The 15794-nt window shown below is 34.8% G+C and overlaps 1 protein-coding gene across 1 annotated transcript; it reads left to right on the top strand.

The window, feature by feature from the left end:
* Window positions 1-2497: 2497 nt before the first annotated feature.
* Window positions 2498-9349, top strand: LOC109239661 (uncharacterized protein DDB_G0283357-like). The gene is made up of 8 exons (XM_019406247.1): window positions 2498-2609; window positions 2790-2893; window positions 2994-3312; window positions 3409-3540; window positions 4368-4748; window positions 7656-8058; window positions 8931-9008; window positions 9105-9349. The coding sequence occupies exons 5-8, from the start codon at window positions 4396-4398 to the stop codon at window positions 9153-9155; spliced, it is 885 nt and encodes a 294-aa protein (XP_019261792.1). The 5' UTR covers window positions 2498-2609; window positions 2790-2893; window positions 2994-3312; window positions 3409-3540; window positions 4368-4395; the 3' UTR covers window positions 9156-9349.
* The last annotated feature ends 6445 nt before the right edge of the window (window positions 9350-15794 follow it).

Below are 15794 nucleotides of genomic sequence, written 5' to 3'. Positions count from 1 at the left end.
ATAAATTCAATCAGTTCATTTCTGGCTAGCCTACCATCCATTTCAAGGACCATGTCCTCCCAACTTTGTGCAGCTAAAGCATCCACCAATCTCATCATCCCTGGTTCGACCAGGTCCTTCAACAATCTACCACACTAACACTATCCTCTTTCCATATAAGCACGATCCTCTTTCCACACTAACACTATCCTCTTCCACACTAACACTATCCTCTTCCATATAAGCACGATCTCCCTAGATAAGCCAATAGTCGGAGATTGGATTATCAGGTCAAACTGCAGTTCCTCTGTCAGTTTTTTGTGGTTAGCCATCTTGGTCTCTAGTAGTACAAGTAGAACTGGCTTATGAAGCTTGACCATATCCCTGCAGTGCCTCTTGAATTCAGTATTGTTGCCACCCCTAACATTCCATATGATGTAGTTCATTAGGGGTGATTGGGTGTGTGGGAACTAGCTTTCCTAAGGTTTCTCCATTCCATGTGGAGTCCTCTTTGGAGTCGCTTGGTTCTTTCCCCTCATGCTGAGAACTGGAGTTAGGTTGAAAAACGGCTTGGTCACTCCTTGGGAGTGGTGAGACACTAGGCTCAGTCCATATTTGGTCACTGTTTTTGGACACAACAACACCAGTAGTTCACTGATCTTCACACTGAACTCTATCGCCTTGATTGAGTCCAGTAGTAGAGAGTATGTGCGAAGGGGACCATAGGTTGTTCCTTTCATTTTTGGTGGGCTTTTCCTTTTCAGAAGATTTAGGGCATTGTTGATTTTCCTTGTGATGTTGCCCAGTGGTGGTGACAAACTCTTCTCTGGTGGAGCAGAAAATGATGGGGCCTGGTGGATTCGGGGTTCGATGGTCACAAAGATCGGCGACGCTGCTGAATGTGGGAAGAATGGTATTGACTGGAAGGCTTGGGACATTCGGTTGTTGAGCAGAGGTAGATCGATGTTCGGTTGCATGTTATCGTTGTTCGTCATCGTTTGCCATAGGCATGGACCAAAGATAGCCAAGGCCTTATTCAGGACTTCCACCATTACCCTCGCCAAATGTGCTGGATTCTGGACAATCAAGGTCACTAGTTGACTTCCCAGGGTAAAATTGTAGGCTAAACCCTATCCCTGTAACTCCACCTCCAGCTAGGATGCTGGTATGTGGTCCGGTGATAGTGGCAGCAAAGTCACAATGGTGGGTGGCGTAGTGGAATAGTATTAATTAAAGAAAAAAAATGGAAAGAAAGACAAATAGAAGAAGAAAAAGAAAAGGAACAAAAAAGAAGTGAGGTGGATGAAGTAGGGCTGTGCATAATTGAAACCAAAAATTTTAGTATTTGGTATTTAGTATAATATTTGGTTTAAACTTTTTTTAAAAAGTTGATGTTAGGTATGGAATTGGTATTTACAAAAATAATATTGAAATACCGATACAGTACCGAAATATATAATAAGCTAAACAATACACAACGTATTGATTGTAACATATTAAGTTAGATAATACTTTTCTTTGGTATGCATGTTGAGGCTGGCAGTAAATCCCATGTACTTCTTTAGGAAAATGGAGAAACAAGGTAAGCTGCATATTTTGACTCTTATTCTCTAGGATGTCAAGCATCTTAACATAATACTTTTACGGTTTTAGGGTGTTTCTTGAATTGTATCTGTTTGATTAGTCCTTGTTGTATTCTTTAACTTCATAAATTAGTTCTAAGCAAGTAACAAGACATTTTCAATGATTAAATTTTTTCATTTATGTACCTTTTTCTCTATGTGGATTGTTACTTGCTAGTTTTAGACAACGATTTTGTAATAGTCATGTGAGCTTAGAACATTTTTATTTTTATATTTGTGAGTACTTTAATTAAGAATCAGTTTATGGCTTTATGTATTAGTTAATATTGAAATTGAACAAACCAAAGTTATCGTACAGAGTAAATAGAAACCGAAAGGAAAAAAGCCGAATCATACCAAATATAATTAGATACGATATTGGTATAGTATTTTAAAAAATAGAATACCTAAGTATCGAATCAAAATATGTAAATACCGTACCGTACGGACTGACGGACGATGAGAATAGAAGAGAAGAGAGAAACTTTTGAATTTGCTAAAGAATTTGTCCAGACTCTTGGTCTCGGCCTCCAAGTCAGCCAAAACTAAGATAAAGCTAACCATAGTTAACTTAACTCACCAAGGTTAGGTCAATCACACTAAAGAGCCATTGAACTGGTTAGCGAGAAAGGTCCATGATTAAAATATTGACAATTAAAATTATTAAACTGACGCCTCATAAAGATTCCGTCGACCAACTTAACGTCGTCGAGGAAAATGCAGCGTATAAGTGGGGCACAGTAACGCCGTAACGGAACGAAATGACGGTTCAAACGAGGAGAGCTCTACACCGTTCGTAAAAATATCGACGGCCAGAGATTAAACGGCGTGTTGAAGTTGAAACGGGGGTTGTATAAAAATATGGGTTCAAAGGCCAGAGAGGCTATTTTTGTTGTATCACAGAGTGGGAGAGAAAGAAGAAGATAGTGAGAGCACTTTTTTTCTCTCTGCAATTTTTCTCTAATAATTTTCTTTCAAATTTCTCCGGAAATTTTCCTCCAAATTATGGTGAGTGAAAATGTCTTGAATTGTTAATTGCGTGAAGATCTAAAACTCTGTAATTCCATCTTTTCTTCGAAATAAACCGCAGACGAGATGAACAACTTTGTAAATTCGAATGTGTAGTTTATTGTCTATGAGTTTAATCTGGAAAATTTACATATATCGGTACTTGTTTTTGATCTGTAGATACATTCTGAAGAGGCTTGAGGTTTTCTTCTGAAGGATTTTTGAGGTTTGAATTCTTCAGCTGATTGTGAAGATTTAGGGTCGTGGGATTATGTTTCTTTGAGGTCTGTAATTTGGACTGTTACTCGATTTTCATTGAGTTTTCTCTGGTAAAGTTTTGTAATTGACATGAAATTTTGCTTTTTCTGTAATTTTGTTGGGCAGGCGCTGCATTTGGAGAGATTCAGTTGAGATATTGGAAGAAATCTGAAGTATAGAGATCATGTTGAAAGATTTTAAGATCGGAATTGAACTCGAAATCTGATGAATGAAGCGCTGAAATGTCGTCATTTTTACTGAAGAATCTCTAATTTTTCGACTAATAAATTGAGTTTACAGAGTATTAAAATCGCAATTCTTCTCAAATCGGTTCATCTGGTAGCGAACCCGATTCAATTCGCCATTGACGGAGCTCACAGACGAAGAAAGAAAAGATTTTCTCAGCCAATCGATGGTGGTATGAGGCAAAATCAAAACAGATAAGGTAGGCATATCAGTTTTCGGTGAAAACCGGTTTCAGTTGAAGAGTTTGATTTTGCGTTTTTCAATGACAAAAGCTTACGTTTTGTTCTTCTTGTAGCACACTGTTGACGGATCCTGATTGCCATAGAGTCTTTTCTGAGACGCTTTTCCGAGTGACGATAGCTCCATACCAGCATCAATTTCCATTTTTGGAGTCTAATAAAAGAGGGACAAACCGTTTTATACAAAGGTAAAGATTTCGGCTAATGCGATGTTGTTCTTGCTGGCTAGCCCTCTTTCCCTTCAATTGTGCCATTTTCATGAGGTTGTGAGCTCCCTCTGCCGGTTTCTGTCGATTTTCATCTCCGAAACTTCAGCTTTTTTCACCAGTCCTATAAAAAAATTCCAGTAAACTCTGTTTTCTCTAATCTCAGTGGGGTTCTGTTTCCATTTTTTCTGGGAATAATCCTTTCCTCCGATTCTGAAAATTGTCAAGAATTTTTTGTAACTAAGGGTGAAATGTTGATTATCATATGTTCTTTTTTTTTTTTGGTTTCATTGCAACTCAGAGGATTTTCTTCCCAATTTCTGAAATGTCGAAGAACATTTAGAGTATTTGGGGAAATGTTGTTTCTCCGAATATCTTTTTGTTTCGTCAAACATGGATTTTTGCTTTCACTTTGTTTGGCCTTCATATATTTTGAAATGAAAAAGCATCCATTTTCCTTCTTTCAGATGCTCAGTGCTAGAAAATCTACAATTTTCCTTGAGATTTTCTCAGCTATCACACAGATAGTGCAGTTTTCACGTATCTTACTTTTGTTTTGTACGATTTTACCAGAGCTGTATCGGATTTCATAAATTTTATCTTTCTGCATTTGGACAATTTTTCCTAAATTTAGATAGGATAACTTTCAATTTCTGATCACGAATTTATTTTCTGCCAATTTCCAAAAAAAAATAATACACTTTTCTTCTTTTTGTTGCTATAATTAGTGGTAAGTTAACTGCGGTTAATAGTAATGGAAAAAGTTTAACCTGAGTTAATTAATATTTGTGTTTGATTGGATATTACAGGTGCCCGTGGTGTATATAAAAACCAGAGATGGATAAAAATTCGAGAGACGGATCACTACTGAGATCAGCTCAGAACCATCAGAAAGAGACGAAGTCAGCTGCTGCTACGACGTCGTCTGATTTCGTGTTACAGTGGGGGAACCGGAAAAGACTTCGGTGCATGAAGGTACAGAATAAGAATATTAATCATAAAAGTAATAATAATGACTCGGCCGATTCAGTGGCGGTTCAGAGAATTCCGGTTCGAGTTGATCGACGGGTTGTGAGATCTGATCTAAATAAGGACTCCGGCAATCAACCCGCTACCACTAACACTGCCAATAGTAACGGTTATTTGAATCTCCGGCAGCGTGGGACGTCCCCTTCCCATCGGAATCTCAGGTAAACTTTTTTCTCCTTTTTTCCTTCTGAAAATGCTTGTTTAGCGCGTGATTGTACACGCTCCGGCGTGCTGTGAGTTCAGTAACGGCAGATTAATGGATCGTAATCTAATGTGTAGTGCTCCTTCTCTCTTCATTTTCTAGTATCTAAATTTTTAATTTTTTTTTAAAATTTTTTTAACCTTATTAATTACTCCCTCCTCTGTAGTTTGGGTGGGCACGAAGTTTACAAGAAACTAGCAGGTGTTTGGACAAAAAAATTGTAATTCTTGAAAAAAAGTAGTAATATTTTGAGTTAAGTTGAAGAATAATATTTGAATATTTATTTCACTTGAAAAAATATTGCAGTTTTGTGAATGAGGAAACAAAATTTTCTAAAAATTTTGTAAAGTGTATTTTAAAGAAAAAATTCATTTTTGAAAAATTTCCAAAAACTTTGCAAAATTTCGTAGACAAACACAGTTTTGAAAGTGAATGAGGAAACAAAAGTTTCTAAAAATTTAGAAAAGCGTGTTTTAAAAAAAAAATTCATTTTCGAAATTTCCAAAAACAAATTTCATTTTCGAAAAATTTCCAAAAACTTGTAAAATTTCATGGACAAACACAGTTTTGAAAAGGAATTTCGAAAAAAGGAAAAATTATCTATGGACAAAAGGGTCCTAAAACTTTTAAAATTTGTGGTCTACTGCGAATTATAAATGTTTTTAAGGCTGTAAATGAGAAGTATGAATTTAAATTATTTTTTATAATTTAATTGTTCTTTTTATGACAGACTAAAAAGAGAAAGGAAATCGAATAAATTTGGACACAGAGAGTATTTACTTACAAAAGAGGAGTATGTAGTACAATTTTCAGACATATATGCTCTATATGTAAAACTCATATCAAATATTTAGTTATAAGTTTGGAAAAAGCTTAAAGCATTAATCGTAGCCAATTTAAACAAATATGTAGCACACTTTTCATTATGTGCAAAAGCTAAAATCACTTTTTTTTTAAAACTGAGTGGACATGAACAGGGTATTGACAACATAGGGGTTCAAACAACATAAAGTTGGTATCTAAACCACTATATGAGCTGGTATTATTGTACGGCTTGAAGGGTGGGTTAGTAACTTATTATTATTATAAAGAAATTCTATTACGTTGAGGGGTCAAGAAAAGAAAAAGGAGGCAGTAAAAATGTTAGTGCGGAGAATTTACAGTGATACAACTAGACTCGTGAGCCTGGGGTTATAGTGGATGAGCTTTTCTTCGCTGGATATTTTATTGTGGGTGCTCACGTTTTGTAAGCTTGATACCCATTTTCAGAATGCTCCAACGGGAGCCGGATAAGTTATGGTGGGATTGTTTTTTATCCATTGTTTGGTATGTTATATATTAAATATGACAATTGCATAATTTGTAAGAAGAATATATTAGTTATACCGGTGCTAATTACTCCACCCTCTATAAGGTATAAGTTATCCCGGTATTAATTTTAATCCTGGGATAACTTATACTACCTCGTTTGTTAACCAAACGAAGTATTGAAGTGGTATAAAATATACCAGCACTATACCTTCTTATACCTCATACTTCTTATACCTCATACCAAACGACCCCTAAGGATTATGAATGAAATGATTGAACGCAAGTGCTAATGTCATTGATCCGTCACAATTGCTTGAATGAGGTGGATTACTACATTAAATAATTGGTCCTTAATATATTATTTGGCTGATAAACTGTATGTGATGTTTAGCTCTTTCTTGCTCCCCTCTCCATTTGGATCTTTTTTTTTCTTGGTCAAATAACTGGTTCTGTTTGGGTTGAATAATCAAATCAAGTGACTTTGACATTGTCTCTCTTTGTGCTTTCCTGCTCTTTTTTAGATGGGTGTTGATCATATAAGATTGGGTTCTTTAAAACATTCAGATCCTACCACTTCTGACTACTTTGTCTGAATTCTCTCGGCTGTTACTCTCCTCCATATTAGATTTAGTGAATGGAAAAAAAAAAAAAAGATGTGATTTGCTCTTATCCCCTTAAAGCTTTTGTGGACATAATTACTCTTTCTTGTCATGTCATAGGATATATTTAAAAATATAATATATGTTATGCACCAAGGTATAGTTTCAACGTCTCCACAATATAGGTTATAGGTTAAAGACGAATCTATTGAAAACAATCTCTCTCTTTATCCTCAGAAATGAGAAGGTAGGTAGGAAGGGGTAAGGTTTACGTAGGTTTACGTACATATTATCTTTTCTAGATCCCGTGATGTGGGATAATACTGAATATGTTATTCTTATCCTTACAATATAAGTTAAGTAAAAGAAAATTTATCTATAAAATTAATTTGATTATATATATATATGTTGAGTTGATTGTAGTACATGTGAAGGTGAAGAAATTCCTACTTTTAAATTGTCATACTCAAGAAGGGGCTTAGGTATGTGGGTCCACCTTTTCTTCACAATAGATACCATCCCACAGCCATTACTATTCCAATCTTGTAATCAAGACACGTAACCTTCTCTACAATTCCAATCGGACGGCTCCTACTCTGCCATTGTACCCTACTTTTTGCCCTTTCGCCTTTTTTTTTTTTCCTTCTTCCAATCTGGGACTAATAATCCACTACTATACCCATTATTCATATTCTTTCTCTCTCTTTGTGCACATTGGATTCACTTTCACAGGTCCATCTTCTTTCTCTCCTTTATTAGTTTCTCCATTATAGTTCCCATCTACCTTCCCCAAAACACCCATTTGACGAATCTCAGATCTAGACCAACGCTAAGGTTATTTTGGTAATTACACTATTGGCTAAAGTTTTTGTTTATTTTAACAATAAAAAAAAAAAGGAAAAGTGCTTTTTGTTTTTATATTGTTATATGACGAATTGGGTTTTTGTTATTCACAGGAATCCAGAGAGTACAATTGCGATGAGAGAAAGGAGCAACGGGTTAAGAGGGATGGCTTCTCCGGACAAAGTGGGTGCGCACGATAAGCGAGGTAGTGCGCACGTTAACCACCACAACCACCACCAAAACAGTAAGACAAACAATAATGATGATGCTAGTAACAACCACCATCACCACGGTGTAGGGGGCGGGTCTGCATCGTCGGAAACAGCGCACGATAGCAAGAAAGGCGGAGGAGGTGGGTCTTCATCAGGGAGCGACGCGATTCCGATGGTGTGGCCACCGAAGTTTGTGATCGGCTTAACAAATAAGGAGAAAGAGGAGGATTTCATGGCCATCAAAGGGTCTAAGCTACCTCAACGACCCAAGAAAAGAGCCAAATTCATTCAACGCACCCTCAATGTAAGCTTTTACTTTTCTCCTTTCTTCTCCGTTACTCCATTATTTTATTTTTATTTGTTTCTAACTTTTTCCCCCTAACTTTTACGCAATAAACTTTGGTAATAGGGTCATGATAGTAACATTTTCTGTTATATGTTTTGAGCTCAATCTAAACCAATTAAAGTTAAAATATTTCTGAGAAAAAGAAAGTTCTATTCTAAGTTATTCCATTTAACAAATTTTGGGTTTTGCTGTTAATTAAAGTTTTGTACTAAATCAGATTTATATTGAATAGGTTCGTCGAAATAACCAAATGGACTGTACGTTAAAAAAAAAAGGACTACGTTTGTGGTATCTTAATTATTATTTTAACAAAAAAAAGGAATTGTATTTTGGGTAGTGGTATTTGGTGGGGCTACGATATTTATGGACGCGTAGCTTTGGCTTTTTTCTCATGGACACACAAATAGCTAGGATAAAAAAGTGTTACAGAGCTATAAGGACGGCAAGTGGGAGTTTTGGGGGGACACGTGTTAGCTTTTAGGCACGGATTCTTCTGCGTATACTGGGGCACCACTAAAATTTTGGAGAATGTTTGGTAAAACTTTGAATAACATTAATTTTTTAATGTGAATTAGCTTAAAAGATAATTTAATTTAAACCCGACTCGGAAAGGACAAAAACTTGGAACAACTCTAGGCATATTATCTTCAATGATTTGAATAGTATTAATAATAACATATTAATATGGCTATAAGTTTTAATGTTAGGTTCTTATGGACCCTTCCCTTTCCCATGTTATTATAACCGTAATTACGTATAATTTGTATGAAAAATGCTATAGAATAATATTTAATTAATCAACTAATAAGCTTCGTATGCCAATTATGTAGCTGATAAGTCCAGGGGCATGGCTTTGTGATTTGTCCTTAGAGCGATATGAAGTTAGAGAGAAGAAAGTAACCAAGAAGGTATCATTTTTTTATTTGGCTGTCAAAATTAATAATTTCCATTTCTATTTCTATTTTGGGGTTAGAATAATAGAATATTTCTTCGTAATTTTGCAGAGACCAAGAGGGCTAAAAGCTATGGGAAACATGGAATCTGAGTCGGAGTAGACTGTCTTCTGTTTGCCAATGTTTCATTGAGTGAAAAAAGGAAAAGGCAAAAAAGAAAAAAGAAAAAAACCACGTGAGTGCAAATATGAGCTGTTGGTAATCCTCAAGATCAATGTACTTCTTTTTCATGGTTTTTCCCCTTGGCATCAATTATAAGAAGAAAAAATGTTTAGCCATATATAATTTTTGCTCTATTTTAAGTTGTTTCCCTACAAGTTTTCCTTCCGACAAATATAAAAGATAAAGATAGGAAATAAATAAAATCATGACCTAAAGTTTCTTTTTCCTTGTTTTTTAAATCTTTCCAAACCAAGAAAACAATGTAAGAAACTGAAAATTGCAAAAAAGTAACGGAAAAATTCAAATTTGGAGATTGAAAATTGGATCAGTTTTAAAGAATTTAAGCTAATAATTTGTGAGAAATAAATTACCTTTTTACTTCGGTCGAAAAGGAAGAAAAGTTGGATTCTATTGGTCAAGTTGGATTCTCTTATTTGTACCATTTGTCTATTTTCCAATTCATCTTCCATTTTAGATTATGACTCTTCCATTTTAATCTATTCATTTTAACTTGAGCAAACTTTGAAAATATTAAGAATGATTCATTTATTGATTCATGATCCGTAAGGCTGTATTGTGGCCCGCGCCTAAATGGGCTAAACTGGCCGGGCCAAATGGTCTCGAGCTCTGGCGGGCCGGCCCAAGCGTTCTCGGGCTTAACGGTCCTGGAGGGTGGGATCGGCCCACATGGGCCCAGGCTAAGTGGGCCGGGCCTAAACGGGCCTAATTGTTCCGGGCTATTTTTTTTTTTGACATTTTTTTATTTAAGGCAATTTATTGTAAATTATATTATATAATTGTGACTTAAATCTTTTATATATATATAAATTGCTTATATCTTAGAGGGCCTGGCCTATTTTTTTTAATATTTTTTATCTAAGGTAATTTCTTGTAAATTATATAGCTTATATATATATACACACACTATATATAATTTAGATAATTTACAAGAAATTGTCGTATATAGTATATTGCCTTATATAAGATTGTATATAGTAGTATAGTATTATAGATACACTAAGTGTATAGTATATAAGCTATATTCGAATTTCGATATAACATTAGCTATATTAAGACGTATATAGATGTATTTCATGCATAGAAAAGGAATTTAAAACAAAAATATACAAAGAAGAAAGATACGAAGAGATAAATGATTCTACTATGAATATGAGGATAATAGCATTAGAAACTAGAATAGATGAATTAGAAAAAAGAATACAAAAAATAGAAAAAGGAAAACAGAAATTGGAAGACAACAGAGAAAAGATAATAGAGGTAGATGAGGAACTAATGAGGATAGAAAATTATGACACGCTAATATGTAATGAAGATAAAAGATTAAGTACAATAAAAATCTTAGCAAGAATCAAAATAGAGGATTACGAAATAGAAACGTTAGCCTTAGTAGATTCCGGATGCACAAGATGTATAATAAATAAGAAGATAGTTCCACCAAATTTAATTAAAACATTAGATAAGCCAGTTGCAGCTATGCAGATGGATGGAACCCACAATATATACAGACATTATGTAGATAAATCTCAGATTAGCTTTATAAACACATGTTTAGATTTCTATAAACCTAGCTACAAGGTAGATAAAATATAGGTAAGAGACTTAAATATAAATGTAGATTTTGTATTAGGGTATGCACTAAGTATTAGTGCATTAGCTAATATTATATCGAATATAGCTTATTTATATCGAATATAGCTTTTATATATATTCGATAAAAGCTTAGTGCATTAATACNGGGATGGAGTAATATTTTTTAAAAATATTACACATACACCAGTACAAACAATAGAAACTGCAACCAGGATAAGGACACGATTGAATGCAAACCAGAAAAACCTACAAGAAAATCAAAAAGAATGTTGTAAGGAATGTAAAGATAAAAATACATGTTGTAAGATTAAAGAAGAATCTAAAACCTTAATACTAGAAGAAAATGAAGATAAAGATATATTAAAAAAAGACTATACTCTAGTAGATATAGAAACAGAGTTATATAATTTTAAAACAGGAATACAAAAAATAGGAATAATAAAAAATGAAAAGGATCTAGATAATATAATAAAAATATTAGATGAAATAGAAATAATAGGAGAAAACCTTTAAAACATTGGGAAAATAATAAAGTTATGTGTAAATTAGATATAATTAACCCAGAATATATAATTAAAACAGCCTCAATAGAAGCTACAAATCAAGATTTAAAAGACTTTAGAAATCAAATTGAAGAACTTATGAGCCTAGGAGTGATAAGGAGATCTACTTCTAGACATAGGTCAGCAGCCTTCATGGTTAGAAATCACAGTGAAATCATAAGAGGAAAAACAAGAATGGTAATAAACTATAAGAGACTTAATGATAACATTAAAACAGACGGATATAAGTTACCTGACAAAACAGAACTGATAAATAGAATATAAGGAAAAAAGATATTCAGTAAGTTTGATTGTAAATCAGGGTATTGGCAAGTAAAAATGCATGAAGAAAGTATTGAATGGACAGCATTTACTTGTCCAGAAGGGCATTTCGAATAGTTCGTAATGCCGTTCGGACTAAAAACAGCTCCACCAATTTTTCAACGCAAAATGGACAGTATATTTGGAGAATATAAGAGATTTGTTTTAGTATATGTAGACGATATATTAGTATTTAGTAAGGATATTAAAGAGCATTTAGGACATCTACAGACAGTATTTAGATTATTTGTAGATAATGGAATAATAATTAGTAAAAAGAAAATGGAACTATGTAAAAATTGTATCAATTTTCTAGGAGTAATTTTAGGGGATGGAAAAATTAAATTACAACCCCATATAGCTAAAAAGGCTCTAGAAATGCCAGATAAATTAGACAATACTAAAGAACTACAAAAGTTTTTAGGAATAGTACATTATGCAAGAAATTTTATAAAAGATTTAGGAAAAATAGCAGGACCACTATATGCTAAAACAGGCTCTACAGGACAAAAACATTTCAACATAGAAGACATTAAATTAGTACAAAAAATCAAAGAAAAAATAAAAAATATTCCTGATTTAAATATGCCATTAGAAACAGACTACTTAATTATAGAAACAGACGGGAGTTTTGAAGGATGGGGAGCAGTTTTGAAGGCAAAACCAAATAAATATAGTGATAAGAATACAGAAAAAATATGTGCTTACCAAAGTGGTAAATACAGAGAAAAAGGAAATATGAGTAGTATAGGATGCAGAAATTTTAGTTGTAATATACGGATTAAATAGTTTTAAATTATACATATTGAATAAACAAGAAGTAACAATTAGAACTGACTGTGAAGCTATAGTTAAGTTTCACCAAAAGATAAATGCAAAGAATAGTAGTAGAAGAAGATGGTTAAATTTTATTGATNTTAGCTATATTAAGACATATATATATATAAAGATGAACTCGGTATCAAAGCTGCAAATTAAAGTTTACATTTTAATACTTCAAATTAAAGTTCAATGCCTTCAACATAGTACTTCAAATTAATCTACATACAGTATTTAGATTATTTGTAGATAATGGAATAATAATTAGTAAAAAAAAAATGGAACTATGTAAAAATTATATCAATTTTCTAGGAGTAGTTTTAGGGGATGGAAAAATTAAATTACAACCTCATATAGCTAAAAAGGCTCTAGAAATGCCAGATAAATTAGACAATACTAAAGAACTACAAAAGTTTTTAGGAATAGTACATTATGCAAGAAATTTTATAAAAGATTTAGGAAAAATAGCAGGACCACTATATGCTAAAACAGGCTCTACAGGACAAAAATATTTCAACATATATATATATATATATATATATATATATATATATATATATAAAGATGAACTCGGTATCAAAGCTGCAAATTAAAGTTCAATGCCTTCAACATAGTACTTCAAATTAATCTAACAAAACTAAAAGTATAATACGACACAAATTGTCTCAAATCAACTTAAAATCTTAAATACGAATGTCTGGAGAACGCGCAAGACAACTCTAAATATGCCTCCTTAAACAGCCTGTGCCCTCCAACTTTGGACGAAGAGTGTAGACTCGACCATAGTTCTTGCACTTTATTATGTAAATTTCTTCATTTTCTTCTACCACATTAAAGTGTTCTAAAACAAATGGGCGCAATCTAGAATCACCGGGCATGATTTAACTTGAATTAAGAATTTGAGTTTGAGAAATGAGAGATGAGTGAAGACTTGAATACTTCAATTTGAGTTTGAGAAATGAGAGAGATTGATGATTTTGTGAGTAAAAATGAAAGAATGAGGGAGTATTTATAGTTGAGAATAGGGAAAAGTGTAATTATAAAAAGGGGGTTAAAATAAAGTTTGGGAGGCAAATGGCTATTTTTTAAAAAGCCAAACGGCTAAATTGGCAGGCCAACGGCTAGTTTTTAAACTTCCAACCGTAGGCCAATTTTTTTTTTAATTTTTTTTTTTGAAAAATAGCCGTTGGGCCCGGCTAAACCGGGCCAAGCCCGCCAGCCGGTCCCGGGCAAACAGTCCCGGGATCGCGGTCTCTCCATGCTGGACTGGCCCACAGTGGGCTCCTAGGACCGCTTGGGCCCGGACCATACGGGCCAGCCCGTTTAGCCCAAAGCCCATGTGGGCTCGCGGTCCTGGGCCCGGACCACAATACAACCGTAATGATCCGTCCAAATTTAATTCAACTCATCCATTAACGTATTTTCACGTAGAATGGATTTTCAAAAAGGATACTAAGGACCCGTTTGGCCATAGATTTATTCAAAATAAATTTGGGTTTTATCTGGCAAATACATGTTTGGCCATAGATTTGGCCTATATTTTGGCATAATTCCAAATCCCAAAACCAGTTCAATAGCTGGTTTTGGGCCGACCCAAAACATGTATCATAATATACATGTTTTTTCAAAATAAAGTTGGGAAGTATGTTTTGGAAACATATGTCCAAACACATTTTCATCTTCAAACTAAACTTCACTCAAATCAAATTTTTCAAAATAAATTTGGAAATATATGGCCAATCTTCGTATCCATGCGCAAATGCAAAGGAAACTAAAACGCCAAAGGACAAATTAAGGAATAACTTTGCCAGCCCTTTGTTTTCGCGTATGTATTAAAGATTGATACATTAATTTATTTATTTTTATGTAATATATGGGCGTTACGCAATCTCACGCTGGCCCTTTAACATTTTGGTCTTTTATAAACATCACTATCTTTGCCATTTTTTTTGATGTTAAAAAACAATGAAAGTCGTATATTTTTGCGGTAAAATAAAGTATGAAAAACAAGGATCATTTTCTTGCATGCTGGGCGGTTTTTCAGCGATGCCCGACCACTTGGATGCGTCCCATGGCATTCTGACATGCCTCCCAACGCCTAGCGCCACAGACGGCCTCGTGGTCTTGGCCGTGCCAAGTGACAATCAAACCTCGACCTATGTCGCCCACTGATAGCTCTCGACAGCGCCGCACGCCAACGGACCTACTACTACATTGAAGGAATCTAAGTCATTTTCATTGTAAATATAGAGCAGTTTTACTTCATTTATTTCCGTTATGCTTCTCTAGCTTAAGTTAGGTCAAGTCATGTAACTTTGAGTTTTTTCTTAAGCATTATTAGGGGAGATCAAGCAAGCAAACGATTCTTCGTACTGGTGTCTTTCCCCCTTGATACCATGTTATATTTCTGTTATAGCTTTCATTAATGCAATCAAGCTTTCTTTCATTCTCAATTCTCTTTTCTGTTCTCTCAATTACTCTTGACATTGATTTTCCCGTACGGCACTGACAGACTCGTCAAGCGTACGGAGGGGACCCAGTTGGCGGATAGTAACTGCACGGACATCGGCTTCTTAGCCTTACGTCGCCCTTCCAAAGAATCTCAAGCAGGCGCCTCGTAGCATTTGGTATCAGAGCCTAGTCTCGACATCAGACGAGTGAACACATTGCTATTACCACCATTTCTGAATACGATTTATCATGGGGATCACGTTACGACCCTTGAAGAGACGGTTAACGTATTACAACCCATCGTGAATACGGTGCCTGATCTAAGAACCAATCTAATGCAAAGGTTGGACGATACGACAAGCCGAAGGTGACAACGCAAACATCGGTCGGGACTCTGAAGGAAACTGGCAAACGACAGCTACAGAGGCAACCAAAATTTTTGATAAATTCGAGAGCATCCAACAAGAGAGGGCCGAGGATTTAGCCTATAGGGTACAAAAGGAAAACAGAGGGACTACCATGCAACAAACCATATATAACTTGATGGGCTAGCTCAATGTTGTCAACGCTTCCTTATAAGGCCTGCTTCGAGGTGGCGGAAACCATATCGGGGGTGCTGTGAACCTCGCTTCTATGCCACAAAAGCGGAAGATTCTAAGGCCAAAACCTTACAATGGGGCTCGGGATGCCAAAGAAGTGGAGAACTTCGTCTTCGACATTGAATAGTACTTCAATGTTATGGGAGAATCCGAAGAAGCAAAAAAGGCTACAATTAGCATCTCGGGGTAATGCTAAACTCTAGTGGCGAGTGAAATACGAAGCCATCAGGGCTGGT

The sequence above is a fragment of the Nicotiana attenuata genome, unplaced genomic scaffold, assembly GCF_001879085.1.
Source record: "Nicotiana attenuata strain UT unplaced genomic scaffold, NIATTr2, whole genome shotgun sequence".
Taxonomy (NCBI): Eukaryota; Viridiplantae; Streptophyta; class Magnoliopsida; order Solanales; family Solanaceae; genus Nicotiana; species Nicotiana attenuata.
The sequence above is the reverse complement of the archived record's forward strand: the minus strand, read 5'-3'. Positions and strand labels throughout refer to the sequence as shown.

What these genes read in the sequence shown, in the direction of transcription:
- LOC109239661 (XM_019406247.1), top strand. Translation starts at nt 4,396, where the DNA reads ATGGATAAAAATTCGAGAGACGGATCACTACTGAGATCAGCTCAGAAC. An exon ending in TCATTCAACGCACCCTCAAT is followed by an intron (nt 8,059 to 8,930) that starts GTAAGCTTTTAC and finishes CCAATTATGTAG; the next exon opens with CTGATAAGTCCAGGGGCATG. An exon ending in AGAAGAAAGTAACCAAGAAG is followed by an intron (nt 9,009 to 9,104) that starts GTATCATTTTTT and finishes GTAATTTTGCAG; the next exon opens with AGACCAAGAGGGCTAAAAGC.